At 40.4% G+C, this 13,716-nt stretch overlaps 1 protein-coding gene across 3 annotated transcripts in view; it reads right to left on the reverse strand.

Annotated features, from left to right (window-relative positions):
- The window catches only part of CMYA5 (cardiomyopathy associated 5), a 47,620-nt gene that overhangs the window by 12,008 nt on the left and 21,896 nt on the right, over window positions 1–13,716 (reverse strand). For 2 of the 3 annotated variants that reach the window (XM_082075053.1, XM_082075054.1), the window contains exons 3-8: window positions 13,320–13,415; window positions 12,411–12,644; window positions 10,676–10,698; window positions 8,612–8,733; window positions 3,931–4,080; window positions 2,755–2,901 (exon numbers count right to left, since the gene is read on the reverse strand). In XM_082075053.1, coding sequence (XP_081931179.1) covers window positions 2,755–2,901; window positions 3,931–4,080; window positions 8,612–8,733; window positions 10,676–10,698; window positions 12,411–12,644; window positions 13,320–13,415 — 772 coding nt within the window. Of the gene's footprint in view, window positions 1–789; window positions 1,545–2,754; window positions 2,902–3,930; window positions 4,081–8,611; window positions 8,734–10,675; window positions 10,699–12,410; window positions 12,645–13,319; window positions 13,416–13,716 lie in introns of those variants that run through there. The other variant, XM_082075055.1, reaches the window with a different exon arrangement.

Here is a 13,716-nt window from a genome sequence, read left to right on the forward strand (position 1 = left end):
AGGGAACTGCAATATAAATGAACCTTACAGCCTGTTCTTGAAACCCTTATAAACAGTCTTAATACCCATCCTTAAAAGAAAGGATATTAAAGAAAGGTCATGGAAAGTTATTTTGCTTTTAAAGACATCAAGTTCCAAATAAGATGCCGACGACAAAAGTAGAAATTAGACAATTTTAGGATGAGATAATCTTGTAGAACTGCAACAAGCATTCCAGATGCATTCTTTTTTATAAGACAAATAATTTGGTATTAGAAGAAAGGAAAGAAAACTACCCACAAGTACATATTGGTTTCCTGGTTTAGTGAAAATCAGGAGGTTAGCAGTTTGGGTTAAGATGTACTTGATGTTTTCTACAGGAACAGCTAATCTAGGTATTCAGCAGAATAATGAATCTGTGGGATAGATTCTCATCTGGTAACACATCTGTGTAGCTGCCTTAGCAATAATCCCTTAATTCTCTTCTGACATATTTGATTATTGTCTGTTTTTAAATGCATCTGTTCCTAAAGAATGAAAATTTAATGGCCAAATCCCCTAATACCTGCTCTCAGCAACAGGCACACATACTCACATTTATGTATGTGTAAACAGCAGGTCACAAGACATCAAGACTTTTTTATTTCATTTGAAATTTTCTGTTTAAAGAGTAGATGGTGTGTGCATACTGGAAAAAAATGTCACTGTGTTTCTGAGGTTTTTTTAACAAATTAACTGCAGTTAGAGCATATGTCTGATTTCTTTGTAATATTCCAGCACTCATAAAAGTGACCTTACAAGAGACAAAGAGCCAAAATGGGTAAAAATTTATTCTGTCCCTCAGATACAGGGTGAGGATCACGCAGGTTTTGAACAACAGAAAAAGGTGCATTCTTTCTCATGTCTTTAGGATTGCAAAGAGTGTTCATCTGTAGATCAGTCTGAGATGGACAGGGAGGAGGTGAGGTAGAGGGATACTTGCTGCCTTCAGCATAATCCCCTCACAGAAAACACTGCTTGGAGATAGTGTGTTTGCCAGGGTAGGGGAGTACGAGCTGTGAGTTTGGGAGATGGAGGAGCAGGAGATAGGAGGTGCTGAGGGGATGGGATGCCACAGCAGCACCCACCCGCGTTCCTCACACCCCCCCAGGCCCACTGCCACCTGCATGGGAACTATTTCAACAGAGAAACCTTGTGGGGACTCCCAACATCTGGAAGAGGCAAAGATTTGATCCACTCTTTATGTGTATGTTCCCATAAAGTGCATGTACCAGCAAATCATTTTCTTGTAGGTGCCAAATTGTAATCTAAATTACTAAAAATAAACTCTAAATTCTTTCTTCTGTGTTCATTGGGCTACTTGAACAAGCAAAGTATTCTAGCTCTATATCAAATTTGCCAGGCTCACACTGAAGAACTCATTTCCATTACGGGTGTCCATTTTTCCACCTTGGATGTTAAGGGGATGCAGCAGCTGTGCATCAGCCAGTGCACAGCAAGTCCACTCCAGAGGAGCCTGAGAGAAGGTGTTTAATGAGCCCTTATTCCATCTAGTTCATTTTTTCCTGAAAGAAACAGGCCAAAGGAAGGCATCAAAGACTCAAAGATATGCACTTCTTCAGAAGGCTTTGGTTTTGGGAAAAAGAAAGGTGAGCCTGATGACAGAAGGCAGAGTTCTTAAAAAGAACAGCTCAGGATAAGTGAGAACTCCTTTTAAAATTATTATTTATTAGCTAGTAATAACTCATTATTATTTGACCATTTCACAGGAATTCTGCACCATGCTCACAATCACATTGTTGAGGCCATAAAATTTTAATTTCTGCTTTGAATTCCCTGGAAAATAATATTTGCTAAAAATATGATCAGGATATTGAATATCAAAAATTATCAACAAATTTGAATTCTAGTGGATTAGGCAAAAGGCTTGAAGCTGTGGTTGCTGCCAAGTGATTTCAGCAACACAGTCACTGTTGTACAGAGTTATTTCATTACAAAATCATTAAATATCCTTGTCTGTATTTTGTGACTACAAGAACAGAATGATTGTTTTTACCCGGTAGCACTAAAAAAATGGTCTAGCAAGAGGGCCTTAGGCACAAGATGCTTCATCTTGCTCATAATTCAAGAAGCAATAGTTTTGTTAATACAAATTATTAAAGAAATTAAAGCTTAGAAAAATTAAGCAGCCAAACGAAGCTCATGAACAACAGTCGTCCAATTACTCATCTTAATTTACAGCACTTAAACAGCAGCAAAGCCTCTCAGCCACACCCGCTATTTGTGTCCCACTGAGCTAGACACAGCATGTAACCTCAGTAACAAAGGCCTTCCCTTCAAAAGTTAATAGTTTACATTAATGCAATGTAGATGTATTTGGGAGGATGGCAAAGAGGCAAAAAATGCAGCTGTTGCCTCCATTATCCATAGAAGAAGCGGCAGCAGCAGGGAGAAGCCAGGTCCCTTTCCCAGAGCTTCCCTGGAGCACTGCAGCACACACAAAAGAAAAATTCATCATGTGCTGCCCCATTGCTCTAGTCACAAGGCCCCAGACTGGAAACATCTTCAGATCTGAATGCCTTCAAGTTTCCTCCCAGGAGCAATTATGCTGCTATCTTTTGGCAAAAAGGGAAACAACCTGTTATCTGCCAGCTGGGCTAAATGAAGCAGTTTCTTCTGTTTCAGCAACACTGTGGGCTAGAATTGGTCTAAGGACTCCAATCTTATAATAATCAAACACACAAATAATCATCAAACATCAAATTATGTACATACCTGTTTTAAAAATGGCTTTTTCACTGGGTAAGCTACAGCCTGTGCCATTCACAGCCATGACCCACACACTGTAGCAGCGATCTGGTTCCAGGTCCTCCAAAATGCAGTGGCTCTCCTTCACCGTCACTCTGTACTCTTCCACCAAAGCTGGGAGGAACATATACAAGCACAGGGCATCACACCCACATGTTGCACTGGTAGGGCCTACAACTGCGCCTCTCAACTGGACATGTGAAAAACAGCCAATTGCAAAAATCCAGAAAGCTTTATTACCCAAGATTTCCATAGTTTACTCTGGCTCAGTTTTGACAGAATGTGACTTTGAGTTAAGTGCACTCAGACCTTGTTGATGGCAAGGGGAGATTATGGAGGTCGGTCTTACTGCAGACTAGACTATAAATTTGCGACATACAATCAGCAGTTATCAGCCCTGGTTTCACCAGTCTATAACATAACAATTTATCCTTATGGATTTTATAGCCCTTAGCTATAAATTAGGCATTATAAAAAGCCCTTAGCATCCTTTAGCATGTGCACACTTACACACATGCACACACGGATTTGTGCAGAGTCCGGTTGCTTAAAGTGACTTGACTTTATGATCAGTTTGAGCTTTTTAATGAATAAGCATGTCAATCCTCTTTTCTCAATTTCATGTTTAACATCTGAAAGATCTTAATGTCATTTTGAAAAATATTTTTTCTACATGTGGAAAAACTCTGGAAATATTATCTTTTCCTGTGATTTTTTTGTTAGGACACATTTCCAAAATACACATGGGACCCTAAAAACCTAATGAAGCCCATCCCCTTGGGAGCTCTACCTGCAGTTCCCATGAGGACTCACAGGCAGTATGGACACATTCTCTATGAAGTCAGGCCACTTCATAAAATGGCACCTCAACAGGGATGTTGCTGCTTCTCTGCAAACAACAGCCCTGCACTTCACAGACCAGGATATTTATCTTATATTTTGGAAAATGAAGGGGAAGAGAAGGAACAGCATCTGCCTCATGTTCTCCTCCACCATTACCCATCCTTAGTCTTACGCATGATGCCTTCACAGCCTCTCTCCTCTCTGCATCCCAGGCCCTCTCCACAGCTTGGCCTACCCTCTACTGATCTCAGACTGGAGCAGAAAGGACTCCTGCCATCGTGAAGACAAGACGATACCCACCTCCTGCATCTTTGCCGGCTTGCAGCTCCTCCATACAGTAGACCTGGAAGCAGTCAATGGCGTCCCCATCATTCACAACCCAGTAGATGGCAATGGAGGTGCTGGTGGCCGAGTTTGGTTCCTGAGGTACAACAGCTGGTGTCTGTGGGACTGAGAGGAAAGTCTCTTGTTGTTATTTACACTCGTACATTTTCAGCAAAATTACCTACAGGTTCACAAGGCAACCTGTGTTTTACTGAGGTTGGTTATTTCCACAAAACAAGTATAGCAAGTATATGACACGGAATACTGGTGCAGTTTTAGAGCACCAGGTCCTCCTAAACAAGGAATAGAAAAAAGTAATTATTCAGCATTGGAATGTGTCCATTTTCCTCACAGTCTGGACAAAATAAAATCCAGTCCTAGTACCAGCACCACCTGAACCCAGCACAAAGTGTGTGGCTGCACACTGCCCAGCTCTTTAGGTCCTTCCCCATAGGGCAGGACCATCATGCAAACGAGTCATGGGACAGCTGCTCATTTCTGACCTCCAGCAGGGAGTGTCCCAGGGCAGTGGCAATCCTGGACACACAGAGCTGTCATACAGCTCCAGTGATCCCTCTCCTTTCCCCGAGAGCCTGCTCCCTTCAGTCACAGGGAGTGCTGTCCAGCTCTGTGCTCCACTTCGAGGTACATCTGCTGATGAAACCCCAAGAAACTCCTGCTAAGTTCAGGCCACCTCCTCAGAAAGGCCAGATGACCCTGGAGGCTAATGCATGCTCCTTTGGGTGACCACCGTCTCCATTACCTGACCTGACCTTGCCTTGCAGCACAGGCACCAGAGAACAGGACACCCTGTGAAGAGGACACCCTGTGAAGAGGACACCATTTAAAGCAGAGACTGAAAGCACTTGTTTGTAGCAAACAGCATAGGGTAGCTCACTGATGACAAGAGGGAACGTGCAAAAGAAGCAAGGCTCCTCCAGAGACAGATGTATGTAGCTGATCCCAGAAAGGCAAGCAGGGGAAAGGACCTGCCACACCAGGCAGTGATTCACATGGCATGTCAAATCCACTGACACTGACAGCAGCAGGGATGTGCTTTAGGCAAAAGAAGGCTCTAACAGCACTGGGGAGCAGGAGGTTCCCTGCAGCCTTGGGTCTGCCCGTGCCCAGACATGGACTCCTACTGTAGGTGCACAGCTCGGTGCTCCTGCCTGGCATGGTCACTTTCTCCACAGACCCAGCGGACAGAGAATTATTGGTGCGCAGGTGAACCCAAGCTCTGCCAAAGCACCTGCACACTGTGGGACAACTAGGAGTATCCGTCACAAAGAGTGTTTCAAAGACATCCAAGGCTTCCCAAATTTCATCCAAACTTTGTCTCCTGATTGGCACAGACCCATCCCTGATGAAGCATTGTTCCCCTCTATGATTATGGCTTAAAAGAGAGGGAGGGGAAAGAAAGAAGCAAAAAGCCCCAAAAGATGTTCATTGTTAAAATGATTGCAGGGAATGAAAATACATGGTTCTATTTCTTCACCCAGTAAATTTCCATATTGCATGAATTCTCTCAGAATCTCAGCAGAAAGTTTTTGCTTTTTTCAGTTATCTTCACAGTAATGATGATGATCCCCTGTGTCATGAACAAGGCAAATGCAGATGTTGGCTGTTTCCTTATGATTTATACAGAGAGCTACCAGTACGGTAGGATTACATCTGCTTCCCATTGAAAAATATTATCCTTCTCATTGCTAAAAACAATCAGCATTTTGGTTTTTTGACTGCATCCAGAGCTGGTCAATTTAAGAACTGATAATCTTTAAGAAAATACTTCCTTTCAGTGGACTCAGTGGGGAAATCAGCTTTTTTTTCTTTTCCTTTTCCTGTGAAGTTGCCTAGAAACTGCTATTTATGGTCACAGAAACCCCACAACTGCAAGATTTATTATTACACGAAATCTGAAGGGAAGACAGATTAATGAATGAAACTTCTGGGGAAAAAAAAAAAAAAAATACAGATCAAAACTCATTTCAGTAACGTTGAGAAACATTTGATCTCTAATTTCCTTTTCCATAATATGAAACAAACTTTTGAAAGGAAGTAATTTCAAAGTAAGAAGTTGAACTATTCTCTTCAAAACCAGAACATTTTTGAGTTATCAAAGTGCTGGTTCTTTTTCGAACGAATTTTAGTCAAAGAAATGAGGTATTTGCTCTGCAAGTTTGACTAAATCATATTTTTTAACAGAAAAGTGAGACATTTTCTCATCAGTTCAGTTTTCAATGAAGTGCTGTGGTGTAAGGAAGTTTTTCCTTAATGCTACTCGTATCTCCATAGCCCCCAGGAGAAAAAAAAATAATAATCTCAAATGCTATATGGATATTTACCTTTTCCAATGTAATGAGAATTTAGATTTCCTTGGCTTTGTGGATTTGAAGAAGAGCAGTTACATTCCTCTCCAACTCTAATGGAAGATTTTTAGAATCAGAAAAGGTCCTCACCTTCTGATATAAAAGGGAAGGGTTAATGGCAAACTTTGGAAAGAATATTTCCATTTTTAAATTATTGCTACTCTTCTTGTAGAAAAGTCCGTGTTCCAATAGGCTCAATGGGATGCTGCAAGAGTTCTTGATGCTTATGCATCTGTTAATGGGGATGCCTTAATGAAAGGAGGAAGCATTTGTGGGAAAAAGGCTTTTCATTAGTAGGTATGGAAAATTTGGAAAAGGAGGGCATTTTGAAGGAATGATGTTTCTGAAGTGGTGGAAATAAAGTTTTATGAAGCTGTTCAGTAAAAAACTACACTTTCTGAAGGGAAAAATATGTGTATTGGAGAAACATGGCAAATTCACATGTATTTCATCAAATGGCTTCAGTCAAAAAAAAATCTGAGAGTATCTGACATTTGCCTCCAGTGTGTGATGAATGATGTACTCAAGGCATTCAACTCCAAATAAAGTTCCATGTAGGCATTTCCCTCTGTTTTCCTTTAGGAAGGGTGTAATCTTGAAACAAAAGAAATATGTATTTTTGTCTTCTGCTCACCAAAGTAAAAATCACAATAGCAATTGAAATACTTGGTAATGGAAGCAAAGAACAAAATGAGGTATTTTAGAAAGAGAAAGAGAAGAAAATATAAAGGATGAGGAGATTTGAAGGTCACTTTCTAGTGGACAGTCATTTATTTCCAGTTTGTCAAAGTAAACTGGTCTGGCACCATTTGGTGTTCAGCAAACACAGTAGCTACTGCAAATCAAACTGAAAAGCTGATCTCAGTAGTTTAGGGAAAAACACATTGGAGTGACTTGTGGGAAAAGGTAATACAGTGTGACAAAACAGGTCTGTCCTCCTGGATGACTTGGCAGTAGGTAGCAGACCAGGAGGAAAGAACCGTTTCACCCCTGGGAGTACAGCAGGAAATTTAGGAGCTAAACTAAAACACACAGCACATTTTCACCGATAAGTTAACGCTGATTGAAAGTGGGTTACAAAAAAAGGTCTTTTTATCTGACTTCCTAAAAAGATGACACTGGGATAACACTGCATGCACAAGTGCCTGTCCAGCTTCACCTGAGAAAATTTGAAGGCTGCAGGCAAATTCATACAAATCTCATAAGAAAGTTAAGGTCTCTGAGATATTTTGTTCCTGTAGGTCTAATAAAATACATGGTGTGGAGGAGAGAGACGATCTCCCTATAGTGACACTGATGAGTGCACTTAACTCTTATTAGACACCGGAGAGTCTGCATAGGATGGCACTTCTCTGATGTCTCATTAGTCATGTGAAAATCCAGCCAGGAAGAAAAGTACCTTAGGGAAATCAGTGTTCTAGTTCCAGTGCTCAGGGAGCAAACACGGGAGAAAGAGGCTTTGCTTGTGAAGTCAGAGGGTGACTACGTCAGCAGTGGTGTGTGTCTGGTGGTGAACGGGAGGTCACACTGAGATGCAAGATCCCCAAACAAGCCTTATCTTGAGAAAGAAACACTGAAGTGAAACCCTTTTTGAGGAAAATGAATCCACAAATTTGTACTGACAAACTCTTCATTAACAGCTCTCCAGATCCAGAAAAATTCTATAGGTCTATGTCCAGCCCACACAGGCAGGCTTTTTACAGGACATGAAATGTCACATACAAATGAATAAACGCCTTCATCATGTGCAATTTTCACTACTGCCCTCCAAGCAGAGGCTGTTTCCAGCTATGGTTAACCACTCTGCCTTCACATCACATGTGAGTTTCAGGTGCCTCCATCCACTCAGCACAAGCCCAGGGACCTCGGCCATCAGCCAACCCCTTGCTCTCCTTCCCGCACCAGTGATGTTGGAGCTGCTGCCCTCAGAGGAAGGGAGCTCAGGAGACCCTTCGATTATCTCTTCTGCCTTGCCTGCAAGTGAACAGCAACTTCTTTAGACCTTGGAGATTTACAGATAGGCCTTCTGCTCATCTGAGGTTCAGATATCTGAAACGATGCATGAAACCCCAACTTTAGCACTTCTCCCTCTGTTGCTCATCTTAGCATCCTACTATAAGCCAAACACTTGTGCACAATTAGACTTCATTTTATATTCAGCTCTGATTGCTAATTACATGGTTTGCAAATTCATCCTTCTCAAATAGATTCTGTTTTTAGCTTTCTAAAATTTCCAAAACATTGCCAAAATGTTAGCTTTTGTAAAGATGATATTCAGAGATTCTTACCAGCCACATGTTTTAAGGAGTGTTGGTTGCTTTGTCCTGGACTGTCCGCATAGTGCTCGAACAGTGAGAAAGCTCTGGGCACCTTTTCTAAAGAGAGGGCAGTATCCATTGCAGAAAGTAACCTATTGGAAGAAAACATATGGCTGTCTGTACAAATCCCCTGTGGCATCCCATAGTTTTCTGAAGGCCAGAAGCAAAGACCATGTGATGTATGCTACTCTAAATATTTCTCATGAACCTGAGGACAACACACAAGGAGAAGCTGTTTCCTTGATTTTGAACACTCATGGCACACTGTGATTTTGGATCAGGAACACAGTGAGAGTGCACATGGTGTGTACACACTTGACCCATGAGAACGTGAGGATTTGAAGTTCACAGCAAGACTCCCAAGAGCACAGGGGTTTGGACTTACTGACACAGTGTCTTTAAAGGTTACAAACCTTAGAGCTGAACTGGAGCAGCTGACTCCAGAGACGTCATGTAAAGCAGCTGCTTGTGGCAAGCAAAAAACACAGGAGTAGGAAGATAGATTCCACTTAATTAGCTCATATTTGCTGAGTTCATTAAAGGAAAAAACCCAGCAGATTTTTAATTCTGAGGCAGAAGCAGCTTCAAGGAAATGCATTTTTTTTTTTCAAGGGAACTGAATTTTAACTTTCTCCCCTTCTTCTTTTTTTCAGTCACTGAAGTAGTTAATTATGCATGACCTTAACAAAAGCCAACAAATATAAAATACACTTTCTTGAGAAAAACATGCATTGTTATAATATGTAGAGTTGTTCTTAACTTTTTTTAGTGAGTCAGGTATTAACAAAGTAAATGAATAACCAAACCCATGCACAATAATAAACTTCGAGGTTAGAAAGCCCTGGAAATTTTTTTTCCCATTATACCCGCCCTACTCATAGGCGATAAACAATATGCAAATATGTAGCCAGACTCTCACATTTTGATTTACAACAGGTGAGTCCATATTCATTGTCATAATTCTGCAGATTAATAGGAACCGTGAAGGGGCATGTGGCACACTCTCTTCAGACTGCTGTCCTGGGGTTGTAATTTGACTGTGAACTGGAACACTCATATCATTCTTATATGCCAGACCCTGTCAGCAGACATATCACTGGGGTGGCTGAGACAGCCCTGACAGGGTATATTTGATGTCCACTGCGCAATGCCCAGGCCCTTTGGGCAGCGTCAGCAGCAGTGGTGTGGGCAGAGTAGGTTTGGGGGCTTGCATAAGGGGACCCTGCAGCCAGCCCATCCAAGCATTTGTAGTTCCCCTTCGAAAAATTATTACGGCAATATGGGCTTATAATCAAACACTTCTCCTGTGAAGGATGAGTCCCACCAAAATGACTTCCTCGAGGAAATCATAGATGGCAGAGAACTATTTGGAATTGCATGTATTTTGCATGTATTTATTGGTACGTACAGGCAGGTAAGGATGCAGCTGTAATGAGGCACCAGACCTCTGACACATCCTGAGTCAGGCAGTGCTAATGAACAGACATAGGGAAACATCAGCCCATAGTCTCCTGGTAAGCTTTCGAAAGCTATATAAGCTCTTTTTAATTTTTAAAAAATTTTTTTATTTCTGAATTTGGGTTCAGAAATGTATTTCAACAACCCAAGCCATGTGAGTGACACTTTGCATTACAACCTTTCAGAGACCAGGTAATACAGAACCAAACTAGTGAAAAGAGACTGTACCGGTGACATCTAAAAGACTGAAGCATTCTCAAAATGTTTTTAGTGTATGTGTGTATAACAATAACTGCAAGGAACATCTGTTTAAAAATGTCTGTGTAGAGATTTAAAAATGACCTGACATTTTAAAATGCTACTTGTTTAATTGATGTACTACAGAACACATGCAAAACACTTCAAAACCAGTTGCAGCAACAAGCATAAAACCTCTTAATTTCATTATTTGCAAGGTTTATAAAAATAAGCACGAATATTACCAGTGTGTTTTCAAAGCTTGCAAATACTAAACGAAGCATCCAGCATGCTAGGCCTAGTACTCACTACGGTGCACTTAATCCATACTTCATATACCTTTTATTCAATTCTTTAGATGACTAGAGGAGGAAAAAAAGAAATGTATTAACAGTTTTCAAAACCCTGAAAAGGTTGAAGACCCACTCCTCAAACAGCCTTGTGACTCTCCACAGACATAAAATACACACGGCTTTATTGAGTTGGTGTTGTCTGGGATGCTGTTCATTCACACCAGCAGAGAATTTGGTTCCTTAAGAATATTCCATTTCGAAGCTCTGGCCCAGCAGGCTATTAGAGTCTAAATCTGGTCTTAAGCTCCTGAGGGGTCAGTATTCAATATTCAGGTTTAAAGACTGAAGCACAGTCAAATACTTTTTAAAATCAAGGCTTTTACAGAAAGAAATCAACTGCACATGAAGAATACTTAAATCTAAGTTCTTGTTGAAAACTTCTTCATAACTTCCTATTCCTAGAAGCTGGGTAAGATTTTTACTCATAGAGTGAGAGTTTCTCCCATGCCCCACAAAACTTCAGCCAAGATTATCCGGCTGGTGGACAGAAAAGTTCTTGTCCTCTGTCAGTAACATAAAGGGGCAGGCAATCTAATAACTTTCCCACCCCACAAAAGAATTTCAAATTACAAAGTTGTCCTTTTGCCAAAGCACTGATCCAGTACCTCACAAGTTCAGGAAAATAAGACGTATTTTTCATCCATCCCCAAACAGTCAATCTACCACACTTGGTTACAGGATACTAAGATACTGTGTAGCTTGGAGCAGGGGAGAAAGCCAAATATTGCTCCATCATTTCTATAACTGCTGGTATATGGCCTAGGGGCTTGTATTGGGAAAGCTGTTTTATTTTGCATGAATGACCAGTCTTTAGACAGTAATTTGAGCTTTTCATTTCTTTCACCCCAGGGTAGTTTCTCTGCAACTTTCAGGCTAAGTGCTAATTCCATAATGGGAGAGGATTATTGTTCCGGAAACCCCATTCCCTTCAAGACTGCTGATACACTTCTACAGAGGAGAAAGTGACACAGCTCACTTATGGACAAGTCTCACAGCACAAGAAAAGTCTTGGAGGACCCAGTCCATTAATGATTACCATGCAAAAACCCTCAGAAACCAGTTTATATCTGAGGACTGTATGAGCTAGGTAGCTCTGGTCATGCAGATTGACAAGGGCTATTTTTTACATGCAAAAGGACCATTACAGACATGCACCTCCCATGCACATTTGTAAACCTAGCCCATTGTGGTTTAACCCCAGCTGGCAACTAAGCAGTATGCAGCCGCTCACTGGCTTTCAGCAGTAAACATTTATCATAGGCTCAGTAATCAGAGTGCACAATTACTGTCTGTGTCCGCTTATTTTAAAAAAAGTTTGGATAATTTTCAGCTACAACTTCTTGGTTCACCTTTATTTTTCACACGGTAAAGTACCTTTTACTCCAATATTCCTTACTCCTCAGTGGATAATTCTAGATAAATTATCAAACCACCTCTTACACTTCTCTTCGCAAAAGAGAACCATTTTAACTGTATAAGGCACGTTGTTATCCTATGCATCAACTTTGCCATTTTCTCTGAGCATGACAAAAGCAAAGGATCTAGCAGTTTCAGAGTGGAATAGGTGAGCTTGCAAGATATAGCTACCTTAAAACCAAAACAAAAAAAAAAAAAAAGGAGGAAGGTAAATAACTCAAAATAACTCACTCTCAGCCTAGGTACTGTATAAATTATTTCCTAACTAGTATAAACGCTACAGAAGGAAAACTGTTTTTACTTACATTTAGGAAAACAAATCCATCGAGTTCTTCCATTTCTTTTAGTGTTGTCTCCAAAGTTTCCTTTGCTGAATCAACAGTTTGCTGGAAGTTAACCATCTGCTCATATAGGTACTCCATTTTCATCTTCTTCAGCTCCTCAAAGTTCTCTGATTTCTCATCATACTGTGCTACCATTTTCTTAAGCATCTCTTCATTCTGCTTTTCCAATAACTCTGCATTTTTCTTACAGTTTTCCTGAAAAATGAAAACCGATGTATATTGATCAGCAGAATAAAATTATAACATTTAATGAATACACAGAAATTCTCAACTACCATACATGAGCTATCCACCAAACTCCTTCTGGCATCCTGACAATAACAGGACTTTTATTTCTGTAAGTAAGCTCGCCTGAGAGAAATAATGCTAGCAAAATATATTAAAAACAATGCCATTTTTTTAATTGTTGGTGTTTAAAATTAAACTTCTACATTTAAGTATTGAGACAGGAAGTCTGTCTACAAAGTAGCTAAAAATCCATACTTTTAACTGAAATTAACTTTTAACTGAAATTAATACTCAAAGCTTAGAACTTGGGCATCAAGAACCTGAGACATTGGGCAACTCATTTAGATGCCTCACACAGGATTCTAAATAAAGACACAAAGTGCAAGCTTTTATAAACATAAACACAAGACAACTTTTTACTTCAGTGCTTGCCAGTCACATATTCCAATTCACAAGTGTGCAACAAAAAGCAATCTTCTTCTTCCCCTGAAGTTAACACCTTCCAGTGGGATAGGTCATTTTGGGGACTAGAGAAATAGTCCATTTTAGTGGAAACAATGATGCTACAAAAGAAGGCAAGTATATATTAGAAGTATTTTTGTAGAGGGAAAGAAAGCTAGTGTGGTAAGGCATTGGACTTACCTCAACAGATTTAAATAGTGCTTCAATATCACTCACAAATTCTTCAGTCTTCATTGACTTTTCTTCCACTGCTATCAGCAATTCATTTAACTGATCCTGAAATTTAAATTGTTTCAGTAACACAGACATGTTATTTTATAAAGCTTCTACACACAACTTACTTTAGGTGAGTATTTTTGTTTTGCCATGAGCCACCATTGGAACAATTGCTATATTAAGCTCTAGTATCATGCTGGCTACACAGACACAAACCGAAATAGCAACTGGAACAGCCACAAAACTGTTTCCAAACCAAAAGAAGTTAGCTCCGTTCCACAAGGTGCTGAGTATCTACACAAATTGTTGAACATGAAGGATTCCAGTCCAGCTTTGCTAGAGACTGAGGGTACTCAGAGCC

Source organism: Streptopelia decaocto, assembly GCF_964273445.1.
Source record: "Streptopelia decaocto genome assembly, chromosome: Z".
In the NCBI taxonomy this organism is placed as follows: Eukaryota; Metazoa; Chordata; class Aves; order Columbiformes; family Columbidae; genus Streptopelia; species Streptopelia decaocto.